Source organism: Falco punctatus, assembly GCF_963210335.1.
Source record: "Falco punctatus genome assembly, chromosome: 5".
NCBI classification, from domain to species: domain Eukaryota; kingdom Metazoa; phylum Chordata; class Aves; order Falconiformes; family Falconidae; genus Falco; species Falco punctatus.
Window position 1 is genome coordinate 7085449 of NC_137584.1, and position 18958 is coordinate 7104406.

Sequence of the window (18958 nt, forward strand, 5' to 3'; positions counted from 1 at the left end):
GAAATGCAGGTTCCTCTACTTTACTCCAGGGATCTGGCAGTGGAGTGCCATCTACCCATCCTCACCTTTTACCGGGTTCCCCTTGCTCATCTCCAGCCTTCCACCTCAGTCCCAACACTAGCCAGCTCTGTAGCCTTGCTCCAGCTGACTACACAGCTTGTGCCCGCTCAGGCTTGACCCTGAACAGATACAGCACTTCTTTGGCTGAAACCTACAACAGGCTCACAAACCAAACCAGTGAGACGTTTGCACCCCCGAGGACTCCCTCCTATGTTGGTGTGTCAAGTAGCACAACTGTGAATATGTCTATGGGTGGCAATGATGGGGATGCATTCAGCTGCCCGCAGACTGGCTTATCTATGCAGATTTCAGGGATGTCTCCACAGCTCCAGTACATCATGCCATCCCCATCCAGCAATGCCTTTACCACTAATCAAACCCACCAAGGCTCCTACAACACGTTTAGACTGCACAGTCCCTGTGCGCTCTATGGATATAACTTTTCCACATCCCCTAAACTGGCTGCCAGTCCTGAGAAAATTGTTTCTTCCCAAGGAAGTTTCTTGGGGTCCTCGCCAAGTGGAACCATGACGGATCGGCAGATGTTGCCCCCCGTGGAAGGAGTGCACTTACTTAGCAGTGGGGGGCAGCAGAATTTCTTTGACTCTAGGACCCTAGGAAGCTTAACACTCTCGTCTTCTCAAGTGTCTGCACATATGGTTTGATGAAGCCTTTAAGTAAAAGTACAGTATGTTTGGTGTCTACAATGTATTTCTTTTGGAATATGAAAGGACACTCGATGTAGCTTGTAAAGTGTGTGTATATATAATATGAGAGGAAGTTTCACTGAATTTTTGACTTGCTTGTGGCCAGATTATTCTTGTATTTTGAGTTACACAGAGTTTGCTGCGGCACAGACTGCTTTAGTTTTCTGGTATAATACACTTAGTTGCATAACACGTTGAGACATATGCAACAAATTAAGTAAGACTTCCTCCCCTTTCCCCCTCCTCTGTTCTAACCCCTTTAAAGAATGAAATGACACTTGGAGTATTAAACAACACAAACAAGCCCGCTTACATTTCCTATAGTACTAGTGAGTTTCTTTAAAACATTCGTAGAATGATAAGCTGATGCACCAAAGGCATTTTACAAGTTTCTTCTCTGTTACAAGGGATATGAAGGGTATTTGGACTTTTAAGTGTTAAGCATCAAGCATCCAGCCTAAAATAGAAGTTTAGCTAATGGATTATTTACAAAGTAAACGGAAAGATTAGTTTGCCTTCTCAGGATATGCTGTTTTTAGTCTATCAACAGCACAGCATTCTCACTAGGATTTTCTTCTTTTTCAGCATGAGTCTAGATTTATGATTAGGTATTTGGAGACAAATAATGCATATTCAATTTGTGGTGATAGGAGTAATTTAAACAAACGGCAGAAGGAGCGGCATTCCTTGGTACAGAATGAACTTCGGGGTGCTTCATTTTTATCAAAGGAAGGGCTTGATGCATTTTTTTCCTCCATAAATATTGCCTATAAGACATTTACTGGACAGTAGGATATTCTAATGTATCTTTGTTTTTGTATTTTTACTTTTCTAAAGGAAAATGCAGGTTTGATGTAGGAAAAAAAAGTGAGCAGGATGAGAAATTCCATTGTTGGTTTTATCCATTTGTGTGTGTGTTTTGGGTGTGAGTTTGTTTGTTTGTTTGGTTTTTTTATAAGGGCAAAAAGTCCTCCATCCTCAGTATCTCGTAAATATATTGCCTGTATCAATTAGGCAGATGACCCAGTTTGCCCACAAGTGTTTCTGGAAGCAGAACTTTTTTGTAGCTGCCTCCCTGCTGCTCTGTTTCTCAGTCAGTTTTTGCCCTGGAATTGGAGAGGTTCCCTTCCTTCCCAGTTCTGGTTTTAAATGGCACTTGTAAGAATGCAGATCACAACGTGTTCCTGACCAGGCTTCTCCAGAGTGACAAGAACATGGGGAGACACTTGACGTGGCAAAATTTGTGCCCTCGTCTGCACCTGCACAGCCTGGGTGCACATGAGTCCTGCTGTGAAAGCTGCCTCTCAGCTGCCCGCCTGTCAGAGCTGAACCATGGAGGCTGTAGAACAGATTTTAATGCTTGAGAGAACGGGTTGTCTTCAGCAGTATGCTAAGCCTCCTTTATATTGTGCTGATGATGTAAAGGCATTATAAAGTGGGTACAAATGTAGTTGAAAATGCTTCCTCCATCAGCATTGAAGGAGAATAAGGCCTTTCAGATTTTACGTTTTTCTCTGTTAGATTTTTTTTTTTTTGTTGAAGGTGAATTGTTGTGTTTCTTAAGAGTTCCTGTGTCTTTTCTGGCAAACCTCCCACTTTAAGGAAGACTCATTGCAGCTAATATTTCTGCAGTGGGATGTAGATAATACATGCAGAAACAGCCCTTTTGCTATCTCCTCTTACTGTTTGGGAATAGAAGAGAAGCCACAGCAGTCTTCAAGTCTGTGCCTGGAGAAGACTTTATTTCTAATAGTTACATATTTTTTTTATGTTAAAGAAGACACGTAGAAAGTTTTTATTGAAAGCTGGAAGGACAAGAGGATGCAGTTGAAGAGATGTGCGTTTGCTTCTTCGCTGTCTCAAACTTCCCAAGTGACCTTGGGCAATTTGCTCAGCCTTTCTATCATTTTTTTTTTTTCTTCTGTAAAATGTGATAGTGGCATTTCTCTGCCTCACAGGAAAGGGTGACAGTACATTGAAGATTAAGGTCATCTTTACATCTGCTGTACTGTGGACAGTACATTACAGGTGAATGGCTAGGTAGTGTTCATATATGAGGAGAACAAAGAGCATTCATGTACTTCAGGTCTGTGGCTAGTTTTGGCATTGCAGTGTCCCTTGAGGCAGACCTAGCAAAGACCTGCAATGCTGAAAACACTATTCAAAAACCTAACACTAACGATTTGTGAAATGGTTCTAAGATGTATAGAAGATGGAGAAATTTTCAGTTATGTAAATTGTCCTAGGTCTATTGGTATAAATTAACAAGAAACTTGTGTATAGTAATTCCTGCTCTAGTCAAAACTTTGAAATGTTGCAGTTGGACAAATCTTTAAATGGAAAGGATGGTACAATTAATGTGTACTTGAAAAAGGATAAAGATCGTTATCCATGTCATCTTAAGGGCTGTGACTAGGTAGAAATGTGGAAGAGCTAAATCATGCACGTTACTTCAAGGGGAAGAAAAAAGGGTTGTGCGTGGATGTTCATGGAGGTGCTCCTGGCAAGAGTATGTACTTTATCGTCTGGGAGTCTTTTAGAACTGGTTTCTTATTTTTCCTCAAATTATTCTTATCATATAACCACACAATATTGTTTGGAACATTTGTTCCTTAAAATTTGAATCATACTGTAAATACTTACTGGTGTGTCATTGTGAAAAGACTAGCTTTTTATCAATATAGTAAATGCTATATATGCATTATATCTATAATTATATATCTGTATTTTACAAAAATGCCACAGAAAATATATTAAAGTGTGTATTCAAACACTTTTTTCTACATTTGGAAAATCTGAGGAACTTGGGCCTTCTTTTTTTCTCTCTACAACTTCAGCGAGACCAAAGGAACTGACTCTAAGGTAAGCTCTGAAATTCAAAGACTTAATACGTCGAGCTGCAGTGATCCAGCTAGTCCACAATTCTTGCATGGTTCAGTTTAACCATCTGCTGTTGAACCTCTCCGGTCATTTGTATGTAAAGGTCACAACAGATGTTGGGTACAAGAAGATGCTGGGACTGAGTGCAGAGCTGTGAGGTTTTTATGTGGGAAGAAGGGACTAAGCAGCTTGCTGGGCTCATTAGCTAGTGATGGAGCTTTGCTGGTTCCTCATAGCCCAGCTCATCCCAGCTGCCAAGATCAGCTGCCCCATATCAGCTGGATCTGGGAAGTTAGCCCTTTCGTGTGATCAGGAGCTCGGTTCCCTGCATATTTTCTCTTTGTGCTTTTACTTTGGATATTCCATCTTTGTTCTGCTTATTCTAAATGCAAAAATCCATTGATTCCTAAGGCACAATTTACAACCTTTAATCAGCTGGGCATACTGTTACCCAGCAATGAGCAAAATTTCTCCCCGCCTGAAATACTGTTATGCGTAGTGGCCTTATTTCCTATTGTGTTGCAATAAATGATTCCATGTGACATAGGGCACAGGGCCTGGAATTCTGATTACTTTAGAGACTAGAGTTTCATAGTCACTTAACACCAGCATTGTTGCAAATGACCAGAATTAGGGCAAGAGAAGTAGGCATGAAATGCTTGATCATAAGTATCAGGCCTCAAGAGAGAATGAAAGCTTCTGTTTTTAATAAAGAGCCTTTTTTTGGAATAGATTGATCAGACCCATAAGAGGGCTCATTTCTGCTTCAACAGAGGACAACAGGAGAAACTTTAAAATCACGGACAGTGTTTGGCATATAATGCTAGCCGGTCTATACCCTGAGCAGTTCAACAGAAGAAACTTATCAGAAGAAGTGGTTCACAGGTTCTGTGGGTATATTTTTTCTGTAAAGATAATATATCAAATTAGTCTATCGAAGTGTTTAAAAAGGCTGAAGAGTAGCTACTTTTAGAGGTTTATGTACCAGCTTCATATATGAAGCTGCTGTTCTGTTGCACTTTTCAGAATAAGCTGTCAAACTTTAATGACCATGTTTAAGTTTACTTCGAAGTCCAAGTTTTAATATCAACGACTGCAATTTATCATAATGAGGTAATGGTCTGTGGGCTGACTGTGCACTTCAGCTGACAAAGTATCTTGACATGTCAGTTGAGCTTTGCATGAATGTGATCCTCACATTCAATATTTTGCCTTGTATTTAACACCAAGTTTTTGGTATGTCAATTTAATGTATGCAAAACTACAGGGAATTTCATGTACTGCATTATGTTCCACTATATTCCTCAGTTACCCAGTTAATCCAAAGCACTGACGTGCCAAGACAACACACATTTTTAAGAGATGATGACTTGCTTTGTTACAAAACAACTTTTCTGGAGATTTCAACTTGCTTTAGATGCCTTTTGTCAGTGCTGCTATGTTTATGCTCTGAAAAAATGTTTGCTACCCAAAAAACCAGAAGACCTATGTAGCCACAGCTTACTCTTGCAAAGCAGTGTTGCATTGGCCATAAAACTATCTCAGAGAGTTTGGTGCCCGGAGCCCAGATAGCAGTGTCAGCAAATGAGAATCTGAATCTTCTGGACGTACTTGGAGAAAGATACGGCCTGAATTAGTGATAGTTTTATCTTGTTTATATTCGGTCTGAATCCTCTTCACCTGAAAAGGCTAAAACCAAATCCTTGTACAGGAGTTTTCTAGGTCTCACCTAGCCAAACATAACCTGCTGCAGGCTGGCTGAAAGCCTGTCCCTTCTTGATGTATCATCACTGTTCCCGTTGCTCCCCTCCTTGAGCCTTTCTGTTTGCAAAGGCGCTGGTCAGGTTTGCAGGGGAAGAGGTCAGTGCTTGCTCTACTGTTAGTTATTACCCTACAGTAGGTTTCTACAGCACAGGCTCATTACCCACAGTGAAGTATGTAATCCTACTAAATATCAGCTATGATGTTTGCCTCCGTTTTAGAAGTCAAAGCCTATAAAGTAAACTTAAGAAGCATCAGTAAATCAGGACATCAGTACTACCAGGAAGACAGAGATGCTGTGGGCAAATAGAAACTCTCTCCTGAAATTTAGTTACCTTTCACCTTCTGTTCAGAGGTTTATAACCCTTAAATAGTTAATATCTCACATCTTCCATTCTACCAGAATGAACGTTAAACCTCCAGGAGCTGGATACATTACCAAATTTTTCCTTTGTGGCCTTTCTAAACATCGGAGGTAGTGCCTAGGTTTCAAGACAAGCGCTTGGCTCCAGTTCTGTGGCAGGGAATGGCAGGAAAAGTGGAGACGGCACAAACAGACCCTGCAATCCCACCATACACTTAGGAAATGTCACAGGTGCTGTGACGGCACCCACAAAGTATAGCTCTATCCCAGTGTAGCTCAGCGCACCTCTCTCAGGAGTCTGTGGCCTAAAATAAGAACTTACATCAAAGGCTAGTCAAGAAGGATAAAAGTGTGATGTGAAAATACTTGCGTTACCCGAAAGTCTGGGCTATTGCAGTGAACGTTTGGTGTAGCCCTGGCACAGACTTAACCTACCTCAGCTCTGCAGCCACTTTGACAATACTACACCCTTATGCTGATTTGCACACCGCTGGGTTTTGTTTGGATGCTATAATATAGAGCCAAGGGTAAATTTAGAGTTTCGGAGGAAACCTGTACTCCACTGTGGCCGGTGGTAATGTTGCCGCTGACTCGAGTTTTATGGATACCACATTTTCAGACCCTAAGCCTTCCCTCTTTCTGTTGCTGAGTGCTTTACCCACGCAGCAGCTGTAGCCATACTGCTTTCAGGGACGTTCTTCTGGCCCTTTGTGGTGCTTTTTCAGATGGATAACTGGCCTTTTGCGTTTCACATGATCATACGCTGTTTTTAAATTTGTGCTTCTGCAGTTTTTGAGCCACGGTCTGTCTCACACTGAAAGATGAGGCTGGAGCTTGGTGCTCCCTCCCCCAGAAGACTTGCCGATGGATGGTGTATTCCCTTCCACTGCAGATAATTGACTATATATTTCCCACAATGTTTTTATTGTATTTTACAGAGAAAAGTAATAAAAATAGAGGCTGTATCACAATCAAAGCAGTGTTTCCATTCCTCAGGCAATATTTTTCACTAACCCAAAGGAAAACACCTCCCCACCCTTTCCTGGTTACTATACTCAGTATATGGTTCTCAGTAAGAAGAAAACCAGATGCCATATTTAAATGTAAGATGGCAGAAACCAGAAAACCAGAAAAACGGGTCCCAATTCAGGGAAATGTTCCCAGATAGTCTTTGTATTCTTTGAAGTGCAATATGGACACTAACATTTCCATTGACATCCGCAAAGACCCTTTGATATATCACCAAGTATATCACTGTCTGTGTACCATAAATGCCGTGCTGACACAGCGTGCACTACAGATTACCTGCCCCATACCCAGGCAAGGCATTGTCAGTGCCACACACAGACGGGCGAGCAAATGCCATTTATGTGGTTCTAGTGATCCGACACAGAAGTGTAGCTTCACAAGTGTTAAACAGACCCCAAAGCTATGTTAAAAGACCAGTTCTCAGGGAGGACTAGTTATGTGCCAAGCCCATGCAAGCTATTTAATTACCATCCTTGTGGTGGTAGTTAAATAGCATCTTACAATGAATATAAAAGTGATTAATCTAAGCAGGCATTTATTTCACTTTGTTATAACTGAAAAGGATTTATTAATTTCCCAAGCATTTTGGGAGGGGACTGAATATTTAGGGGCTGTAGTATTGAATGTTTCAGCCACGTAGGATTTGTTTTTTGTGGGAAGGGGAGCCTTGGAAAACAATTTAAATCAAGAGAAGGCAAGTGAAGGCTGGTCTATGGGCAAGGAACCTTTAGACATCAAAATATACCATTGCAAATGTCTAAAAATGGTCTGTCTGGTGTCACATTCTTGCATTCAGCAGAGGACAGAACTGTTACATTAAGGAGTGAAGCGATCCATGATACCTTTAACTCATGAAGTGTGGGGTAGAATGAAGGCCTTTGTTTGGTAAGTTAAAGGCTGAACTACTTAAAATAATCCAAGGTTGAATGTCTGCCATTTTAAGTCTTTAACAGTCTGTTCTTTTTTTTATTTATTTTATTTTATTTTATTTTTTGAAAGATACTGTTAGCAAAGATGAGATGATGCTTAAAAATTTCCAGCCAGATGTGTCTCCAAAGTTTCCCAGAGATGAAGGATATTTAAATGTAGTTTGGATTCAATGCGTTATATAGATAAGTTTGTTTTATAGCTGGCCGCAGCTGTGAAGTTTGGATTCAGATCTGTAACTCCCCTAAACTTTGAAGACTGTAGTCAAATCTGTGGTTTTGCATTTGAATCTCCAGTTGCTTGTTGCCTCAGACTGTCATTCACATCTGTTACACCGACAGCTCAGTGCAGAACACTGATACCAGCTTCAGACTCTGCAAAGCTGAACCTCTGAAAGGCCACTTCTCAAGCACACTGTTACATATGAGCAGCGACAGCAGCATATTGCAGGTCTGTAGGTTAAATACTCTCTATATGTCATCTAATGGCCATTGGTGACCCACCACAGAGCACTGGCTGGTGGGTCACAGGTTGTTGGCTCCCGCCCTGCGAAGTATGCTTTACATACCTCCTTCATATTATGTTTCTGTGTAAGCGAATGCTGTAGCTTCCCACAGGGATATTACATGATCCGGTGTGGAGGGAGAGGGTTGTCGTAATTGCAAATGGGGTGAAAGCTGGTCCTCGAGGCACTCTCTGAGGGCTTATCTATACAGAGTGGTCGCTGAGAAATAAACTAGGAGGTGAATTTACAACACCTCAGCTCCACAGGTGGGCACTCTTAACATGAAATAAGCAAGGGGAAGGTACTCCACGTGGATAATAATAGAGAAAGTACTCCACACAAGCAATGTTCCCTTGAGGATACAGTGCTGTGAGGCTGAGGTTCTGCAGTTTCCCTCTCTTGTTTTCTCTACAGGCAGACCTTAAGCCTTCAGCCACACTGTAAAATATAACAACCCACAAATTTCTGTCTGGGAGGGTGTCACTGGTTGTCACCATGGCATAGACGGCCTCACCAACTGCAGCGACAGAGCCACCCATGGTAAGTGCTGGACAACTCTTCTGACCTGTTAATAGTTGGCAGACTATTTGATGACAGTTGCAAGAATCTGATGCACAGCAGTATCCTTTACAGCAGTTTAATCTTTGTCATCAAATCCCCCAGCAGCCATGATTAATAGCAGCACTTGAGCTTGTTTTGAAAGTTGTATATTTGGCAGCTATGAACTTTGATCTATGGTTTTGCTTTAAAGAATCATTATGACACAAACTTTTCCTGTAATCCTTCCATCTAATTAAACCACACACAAATACTATGTGGGGAAATATGATGCTATTGATATAAGCTGTGTGTTTATTACAGTATTTTAGGCACTTTATTAAAGTGGATAGCTGTTCCCAGCAAGATAGTAGATAAGCTCCCCCAAAACAATAACATCACCCAGAAAGAATATATAAGAAAATTTCTCAAGGCCAAGTTCGATTAGAAACTTACTTTGTTGGTTAATACTTGCCCTTGAACCTGTTAAGGGCTCAGATGTTTTAACCTGAGCTAAAATTACTAGCATTTAATGAATCCAGCCTACCAATGTGTACTTTTCCACAAAAAGTTTGCCTTTGTTCCAGATGGTCAAAGGATTTAAATGTCTAACATGATAGTATCTGTCTTCCCGTAGAGGGCTCTTCAGTATTTGGGTACAGTTTAATGGGGAAGTTTTCCAAGATCCAAGAAAATTTATTTTTGTATAAATATTTTAAAGCATGAAGCATCTATCTTTTTGTAGCTGAATCAACCAGGCATTTCTTGCTGGTCACTATCCTGTTGTACACTGTGTAGTGAAATGCCCATCAGGTAGATAAAGCTCATGCTTCAAGACTAGAATATGAACCATGGGTCAGAATCTGAACAGCATTTTTTCCAGGGCTGGGGTGCAGGGTTGCATAGTCTTGACTGAATTGACTCGCTTGTGTATTGCACCCTCATGACCCCAGCATTTGGGCAGAAGAGGGTTCCTTCCTCTAGACCCGACTACCCAGGTTGTGGGCAGCAGTTTTATGGATCTACCTGGAATCTCTGGAGTTTCTCCTAATTGGCCCAAAGTTTGGTCTGGGTGCCACAAAACTGAGAGATAACAGAGATGTAAGTCACCATCTTGAGGTTCCTGCTGCTGTCAGGTCCACTGGCGTTTGTATTTGCTAGTCACCATCTTTTCCATATTTCTGGGTAGACTTTCACCCAGCTGGTTTTTGCCTAAAACATGACTCCAGTCAATAATTGTTAAGCCCAGTGACCATGGTTTCTGAGTCAGTTGGAAAGCAGACAAAGTACCAAGTATAATAATTTTCCCAAATTGTCTCACAAGTTTCCAGAGAATTCATATAAATGTAGAACAGCTGAAGCAACATGAGTGATCCCTTAGGGAATTCACTGAGCAACCTCAAGCAGAGGGAATAGCTGCCCATCACCACTCTCTGGACCTGATCAGAAAGGGGTGAAACAGAACTGCTCTAATGCAATTCCATCTCCTCATGCCAGGTTCTCCAGTCTTGGTATTAATCCCCTGTGATGAGCTGTGTCCAAGGCTACCGCAAGACTGAGCAGAATTAGCAGCAACATTTGTCATGTGTCTGTTGTCATGAGGGGGGCTGGATCAGTGGCCAGAAACAGCCTTGACCTATCCTGCTCCTGAATAGCTGGACGCAAGTTACTTGAGCTGTCATCCTCTCCTTAGTGGCTCTTCTCTGAAAAGCAAAACTTGTTTGGGTAACCTGGAATCACTCCTACATCTGCACGACCAGGCCTTTGAGTGACAGTGGCTGGCTGGGCAGAGTGGAGATGTCACATATTCTCAACCAGCCACAAAGTCTTGTGTGTGGATACAGGGTCAAAATGTATGTCGTATACAACTGGAATAAAGTTTTGTATAAAGAGCTTATAAAACCTCATAAGGACTTTTTACTAGATCAAGGGCTGCCTCTTGTTCTTATTGAACTCAATGGGAATTTTGCTACTGACTTCAAAGGAAGTTGAAAGGAGCCATGAGGGGTTGATTTCTACTACTACATGTGTGCTTCTGCACACCAAATTTGCATCTGGAAGAGCTGTGTTTTAGTTGGTTTTTGTTGCTGTATTTGGGGGTTTTGCTACTCGAGAGTTTGTATAAGATCAAGATCTGCTACATGCAGATTGACTATACACATGAGTGAATAGCCTATTTCTGTTGTGCAAAACTATCCATACACTACACATTGCATACTGCAATGAAAAAAGGATGCACTCAACTACCTCATCCGAGTGGCATCATTCTCCTGGGAGATCAAAATCTCCCCTAAGCACATAATGACTGGTGAAGCAGGTTCTGCACTTATAACTGTCAACTGCATAAAACCAAATCACATATAAATGAATCCTTTGCAGTTTTTTTCCCAGGCTGCAAATGGAAAGCTTCAACTTCTATTCTATAAACAGGCATAGAGCAGCCTTAAGACCAGATTCAAGAATCCAAACAGTTGTCAAAATGGTTTGTAACTTATTTTAACTTAAACCCCTTCTGAGTGCATATACTTCCATTCCTCCCCTGCAGTGATTTGCAGAGGATGAGATATGTCAACTACATGCAACTACACCACGTTAGACAAGAGGGCTTCTTACATAGGAGTATGAGTTAAAACTTCAACGGTTCAGAAACATGCATGAAGTTGTTAGAATAGGGGGAAAATTTACAAAGCAGCAATTCAGTATGAATAGGGGAGTGACCTTGGAAATGCCCAGTAGTTCTGTACCAACCTTGTGTGCACTAGAGGTTTCTGGGGGCTTAAGCAACATCAGATTGAACTAATTTCTATGTCAGTAATAACATACTCTGCTTTACAGTTGATGGAGACCTTGTTGCTGATAGCTTTCTTTTAGGGATGATTTCATAAGCTGTGGATATTAATGTTAGGAAGCACTCCTGCATTGTGTGCTTCAATAATTACCATCCCATTCTTGATAGCTATACATTCTCTTTGAGTCTAAATAATGCTACTATTTCATAGATTTTTATATCCTTCAGACATTAGAAAGCATTATCATAGCCTTCCTCCTCAGTGATCCTGTAGTCAAGCCATATGTATTTAATTCCTTAAACCTTCCCTTCTGAGAAGATCCCAGGAAGACCAGAAGAAAGGTTGAGACAGTATCTGCATCTCTAAGTAAGGATGTAACAGAAAGCAGAGTGGCTGGGCCCTCTCGGCCTCTCAAAAGAAAACGGCTCTGCTTGCTCCTCCCCTCCTGCATGACTTTTTCTGGATTAGTCAAACCACCAGCATGGAGCAGAAGATTGCCGAAGCTTCACAGAAGATGATTCCTGCTAAATTAGAGACAGTTCAGGGACCAATGTGATGTGTGTAGGAGGAGACTGACTGTGTGGAGATGGAGAGCAGCAAAGCTTGGTGAAAGCCCACACAACTTCGGGGTAAAGAATTTGGGTAGTCCCATAAAGCATCAGCACCTGGTTGCTGATGAGAACAAATCCATTTTTTCTGAGCTGACTGATGTTTCTTTCCTCTTCATGAAAAATATGTACTTCAGATCTCACACTCTGAAGCTAACCCAGTCAGCTTTTCAGAACAGGTTTAATATATTTCGTTGTATTTGAGGTCAAAGGGCTTTGCTGCAGCTGCAGCTCAGCAAAATAATCTGGATTTGTTGCAGGAGTTACTAGTCAGAGCTCTGATTTGTGTCAGGTGTAGGTTCAAACCAGATGTGACAGGGATACTTTCTGGTGCTGAAAGCTAGGGAAGGTGTCCCACACTTCCTGGGAGCTTAGCCTTGGGCAATACATACCAAAGAAAACAGATTTTAAAAGCAGACAATAAAAAAGTGACATTGGAAACTGAGTTATAATTCATCTAATAAACAGAAACATCCTATACCATGGTTGTGGTCATTCCTAGTGTTGATTTTTTTATGCTTTTTGTAAGGCTTGCTTTATGTCCAGGATTAGCTTTTCAACATCCAGGAGTGATAAGGGCTTTTGAAGGGATGTAGGTAGCTAGTCATAAGATAAAGGTACGGAGCAGCTACTGGAGTTCTTCTCATTAAAGCAAACATAGCTACCAAACTCGAGAAAGAATGTCCTGGACACAGGCACTGGCACAGTAACCTGATTTGGAAATCTACATCTTTTAAAAGGTGGAGTTTGGATTAAGAAGCCTTCATGCCTGGGAGGGAATGAGTAGACTGAAGGGATGTGTGTACGTATAAGTCATTGATATGCTCAAATTGGAGCTCACGGTATCACAACTGTCAATTCTGGCAGCCCTCAGTGCGGAGTGAACAGGCAAGGACATAGCGTAGATCCTTGTCACCCATTTTGACCTGATAGGCAGATGTTTCAACCAGAGCATTTCATGACATTTTGTCATAGGGTTTTATGCCCGTACTTCCCGGTAGGACCTCATAGATCCTCACTTTGTGTTGACAACAGCGTTTCAGTGTAAAATAATCAGTGACTGCGAATACTTTGATGGACAGTTTCGTTGCAACAGTTGATGAGAATTTTCTCACATTGATATGTTAGACTTTTGTTTAAAGCTGTTCAGACCACTTGCTGTTCCTAGGAGTCCAGTACTGCACCCTGTTTCCCTAAATGTCAACAAAAAGGAGGAACTGTGTGAAATACCTTTATCTTATTGCCTGCTCTTTAGAAACCCGAAATATACTCTGCATATGTAAAAGCGTAGCACAGCTCTCTTCAATAAGCAAAACGACAACACATGTATTTAAATATCAGAGCCTGAATGGAGTCTGCTTCTTTCCCCACACCTCTGTAAAATCAAAGTTTGAAACCCTGTAGGAGCTCTTTTAAAATATCCTGGCTTCCTTGCTGCAGACCATATGTTGTTTCAAAAACCAGGACTGCAAACTCGAATAATTGCATGACTTGCATTCTATCACTGTAGACTGTGCTCCACTGGCTTCAACTGGCACGGTTTGGTAGCTGTTACAGATGCCACAATTCATTGCTTTGAAGTCTGCACATTAAAAAAAGGCGGGGGGCAGGGGGGAAGAGAAAAAAAAAAAGCTTTCAAAAGATTTGCCTGACTTTCTGTTATGAATAAGTCGACATTTCGCAACATCTGTCATAGTCCCTGCCACTTCAGCTTCCTTCCTTTGCTCAGGCTTATGTGTTTTATGTTAATACTGGAGCAGCTGTGGATTCACGCTCCGAGTGAGGTGCAGCAGAGTGGTAAGGGCAGGTAACCACTTTCTCTGAGGATCAGGCCAGGAGGTGTTGCCTTGCTCCTGCTCACATAGGGTAGGGAGCAGAGTGAGAATGGATATTGCAGTAATACCTGCCTGGGAACAAATCGTCATTACAATGGTCTGCAATAGCCTGTCTTTGCGGAAGAGGCTCAGACCATCCCTGAGAAGCCTATAGGTACCCCAAACCGCCTCCCAGCACCACTCAGGCATTTACTCCTTCTTCTCTACTGCTCTGAACGGGGTGTCATGGACAGCTGTGGCTTGGGTCACCGGGGTGCAGCTAATCTCCTTTTCTTGCTGTTGGGAGGCTCAGGGCACTGAATCCATGCTCTGCTCTTTCCCCCATCGTGACTAGTTCAAGTGTTACCATCGGAGGAAATAAGCCTTCCCTGTGCTGTTCCTGTGGTTATTGATTTTCATATTCCTAGATGCAATCTGCATAACTCCATTCAGCTGTTAAATGACAGAACTCAGAGAGAAAAGTGTGTCCCAGGTGGACTTGCTACCAGCTTGTTTTAATTTAGTTTTTGAAAATAAATATTGCCAGCAAGAGAAAGCGGTGCCATCAGTGATAAGATTAAGCTTTGACTGTTAAAGTACTTGAACACTAAGAAAAAGCACCTTCGCTTTGGCAACGTCAGCCGGCTCCCCGGAGGATTTGCTATGCAGTATCATTTTGTGTGCAGTACAATTTCCCCATTAAAAAAGTGACGCCACCCCTCCTTGGCATGTTACTAGCAGGGTTCCTCGCATAGTGCTCATGCCCAGGGAGGTGCCCCGGCTGTCTGCAGAGCCTTGGCTATGCTGAACGTTGGCTCTTTCATTCAGGCTCCATATGGAATAATTCCACCCGGGTTGTTTTCAGGTTTGAATCTGGGGACTGGAATTCATCACCTCAGAGGCTGCTTCCCCCGATTCAGTGGTGTGTTCGATCAGAAGCATCTGTAATCCCTGTAATCCATTTCACCCCGCTCGCCTTTTGCATGGAGTATGGGAAGAGAAATGGTCTGACTCCATAAAAGCACGTAACACTGCCTGTGACCCTGCTTAAAAGCCAGAGGAAGGTGTCCTTGAAGCTATTAAGAGGAACTATGTGACAGCTCTTTACACTATTATTTTAAGTATCAGCTTCAGCTTCCTTATTCATTTCCAGTATATTTTTGTTTTGTTTTGTTTTTATTTGGTAATAATATCCTGAGCACGGCACTCATCTGGTTTAGCTGAGGTGGTGCTACTAAGGTGGGTTCCCCCCACCCCCTCTATACTGTTGGTCTGTTTTATAGAACATGGGAAAAGGGTCAGGGCAAACATAATTAAAATGCCAGCACATGAGCAGATTTTGTCCACATGTTCTTAAGATCTTGTTGTTCTCGGGTTTGCTGTTTCTATGCACCAGGTGTTAAGACCAAGTTATGTTAAAGGGGTTTCATATTAAAAAACTGTATTTGATGTGGTATATTATTAGCTGGCAGTGGTGCTGTCTTATCCTAGCAAGGTAAAACGGAAAATTTTTGCATAGCACTGCACTTTGCGATCTTTTGCAATGTGAAGCATCTAGGTCTTGGGAAAGTGAATGCATTTCAGCAGATACTGCTTTGTCTTTCCCCTGTCAGCCATGATTTGGAAGGGTTTCTAAATCTTTGCCACTTGAAATCCTATTGAGCTGAAACTTGCCCAAAAAACTGTCAGCCTTGTTGCTTTTTTTTCTTCAACATGCTGTTCATTACTTCCATATACCTTCTCCCACAAATAAAAGTTGCAAAAAAAAGGAAACAAAGGACTTTTAAAAAAAAAATACTAAAAGACAGATTTCTAACTGCTGGTGATTTACAATCTTTGCAAACAATTAAGCTTCAGTGAACACAGAGATTTTTTTTATTTTGGTGATTAACATTGTTAAAGAAAAATATTTTGGAGCCCTGAGATATTAATGTTGGAAAAATTAATTAGAACCATGCTGCATTTTTCATAAGGATGTGATTGTCTATCATGATGCCAGCAAAAGTTCGGATTTAAAATTCAAAAGCATTTATCCAGGATCCCATGTTTAACTATGAACCAATATAAGAGGCAAGCATGAATGGAAAAGTAGTTTGAGGTAGAAGGGAACATTTTTCTCATGTAAAATTCTTGAGCAAAACCCACCTTTGCTCCTGCTCCTGCCCTTTTTAGTTAACCAGACGCCTAATCTGGAGATCAAAGTGACATACAAAAGTGGTTCTGTGAACAGCCAAGGTTAAGGCTCAGCTGCACCACTGTCATTATCTTTCCTGCACTTTCTAGGATACCTCCAGGGGCAAAATTCAGGGGTGGGGGGGCGGGGTAGGGGGGTAGGGCAGGAATGAGGATGGAAGATTGTAGAAATAGAGTGAAAGGTGAATATATCATGCATGCATGAGTATATAATGCCTGGGTCATGTAATTTTATATGATGGAAAATCTACCAAGAAGGCAGCCTGGGAACCATGAACTGAGCAGCCACCATTTATCAAAGGCTGGAGTCTGTGCCCATACACAGGCTTTACACGTATTCTTCATAGATATCTACAACACATGAACTGGTTGTCTAGTTACTACTTTATAACCCATGGCAGAAAATTGGAACTTGTAGGTTTCCATTCCTCTTTTTTCCCCAAAGAAGACATGTAAATCAGGTCAGATAAATTACTTTCTACAAGCACTGGTAGCTATCCCAGAATTACAAAGGTCACCTAGGTAGCTGAGCTCAGACTTAGCAAGATGTATGTAATTAGGTGGGATGAATCTTATCTAAAATCACTGTGCTAATGATTCTGACTTCCCCTGTATCTCCTTGCATATGCGCCAGCATGGTGTTGGGCATGGCAGCCCTTGCGCTCTGTAACTGCTTGTCATTTGTCCAAGATTTGGTCCTTCCAGCCCTGTGGTTTCTTTGGGAAAGGAAATGCTTTTCTATCAATGCTTTGGAAGGTGCTATCCATTAGGCAGAGTGACATTTATACCTGTGTCTGGAGCAACACCCTCTAAACTTGGCTGGACTGAACATGAGCCCTTTCTGTTTCTCTTCCTGAAGTGAAACTTGGGAATGTTTTTCTCTCTGTGCTGGAGGTACACAACTGTCTGTTCAGAAATCTAAACCCTTAGCATTCTGAACATCAGCTGAGGGCTAATTCTTCCAGCACTGTAAAATAATGCTGGGAACACAACTTAACTGCCTTTCTTCTTAAAACAGTCCTTGACTCCATGACTTTTTACAGATCTGAGAGCAAAGGAGATCCATAATTTCAGCAAAGTTAAAATCCCTTTCCTTTGTCAAAGACCTCAATGGACCTTAATATAACAAAGAATTAGGTGTGAGCCAGTCTCTCCTTCTCTTTCTATTTCTTTTTTTTTAAAATTAAGCTATGCCCCCTTCCATACTGACACAAAGTTGTGTTGTTATCAGTGTCATGGTAGTTAACGGAGTGGATAGTTGTTCTTTCATTTGGTGTAACTCATTACCAGTAAAACAGGCCTGTATATTTACTTAGCTATGAAGTAGATAGTTGTACAGTTGTTGTGACTGTTTACAGTTAAGACTGAAGTGAGACTTCCATTACAGCTCCACTTCTATATCTAATTATAATGTACTTAATCTTGTACCAACTTTGGCTGAAACATTGTATTTGCACTCATTTAAGAAATGCATTCATGGTTTTATCAGTCATGAGTTATGTAGTCATTTCTATTTCATACCAATATCCACACAATCTTTCCTTCATATTATATATAATGTTTACATATATAACTTGTTCTTATTTTATATGAGTACATACACATATTTACACATACATACACAAACACATAAACTGATAAGGAAACGTATTTCAGCATTTGGCTTTCAAAGAATTATGAAGTTAGAACAGAGTGAAAGGTTCACAATGAAACTTAAAACTTTACTGGCTATAAGATTTCATTGCTAACACAAAACTCAGTCCAATACTTTGCTGAGGCCAGGGTCAACTTATTTTTAGCAGGAGGGATGCTCTTGTAGTTAAAATACAAATGAGAGTAAGGTTTGATTTTCAACACAAAAACTTAACATTGTTGAGTAGCTCCTCAAAAAAAAAAAAAAAAAAAAAAAAGGGAATAAGGTTTGTTTATTGGCAAGAGCGAAACCTTGCTAAATTCAGTGCAACAGCTTTGGATTTGCCTTGATCTGCTGTGTATAAGGGAAGGATCTATATGTTTGCTTTCTCATGTTGTTTCTTCCACTGCATGTCGCTGCTTTATTCTTCTATTGACATCACAAGGGAGAGGTGGGTGTGAGATATCCATGCACTGTCCAGAACTATTTCTTTAGATTCTGCATCTTCTCTCCTTTCTCATGTGAGTGCATTCCTGCCAATGGGGTTTTCAGAGAAGGGATGTTAATGCACACACAGTTCCTGAGTAATCATCTTGGAAACAACCTTGAAGTATCAGGAGTCATCTCCTCAGTCAGGATGCAGGAATGCTTCCTATTTCAGTCAGCTGCAGAACCTGAGGTGTGAATGTGGAGAAAAAAGTTCTTGCAATAGCATTCACAATGTGCAGCAAATCTCACAACCAGTGTAGTCTTACACCATCATTTGCTGAAGGGATCAACTCCGAGAAGCAAATTAATTTCTAAACTTTATTTGTAAGTGTGATGTACTTTCTAGATATCTACAAACATAGAGTGGGTATAAACAAGACAGATATTAGAAAGACAAAAAACAGAAAGAGGAAATGCAGGTGGGTTTTTCCCCTGTTAATTGCTTAACGCTCTTCACTAAATAATTTATTTTAGAAAAAGATATCTCAAGCTAAAACTCCATAAACTTTGATGACTTTGCTGATAGATCTTATATGTGAGAACACTTGAGAGGGGAGAATGAGTCAGTATCTCTGTCATGCAATAAGGTTTCAAAACATTCATCATCAGGAATAAGGTCTTTGTACCTCTGAAGCTATTACACAAGTCTGTGATATTTTCCT

The 18958-nt window shown here is 41.1% G+C and overlaps 1 protein-coding gene across 5 annotated transcripts in view; it reads left to right on the forward strand.

Moving 5' to 3' along the window:
- Positions 1-18958, forward strand: part of TBX18 (T-box transcription factor 18) — a 53045-nt gene that overhangs the window by 24822 nt on the left and 9265 nt on the right. For 4 of the 5 annotated variants that reach the window (XM_080389372.1, XM_080389373.1, XM_080389371.1 and 1 more), the window contains one exon: positions 1-18958. This exon is cut by the window's right edge and continues 9265 nt beyond it. In XM_080389372.1, coding sequence (XP_080245498.1) covers positions 1-725 — 725 coding nt within the window. In that variant the 3' untranslated portion in view covers positions 726-18958. The other variant, XR_013928462.1, reaches the window with a different exon arrangement.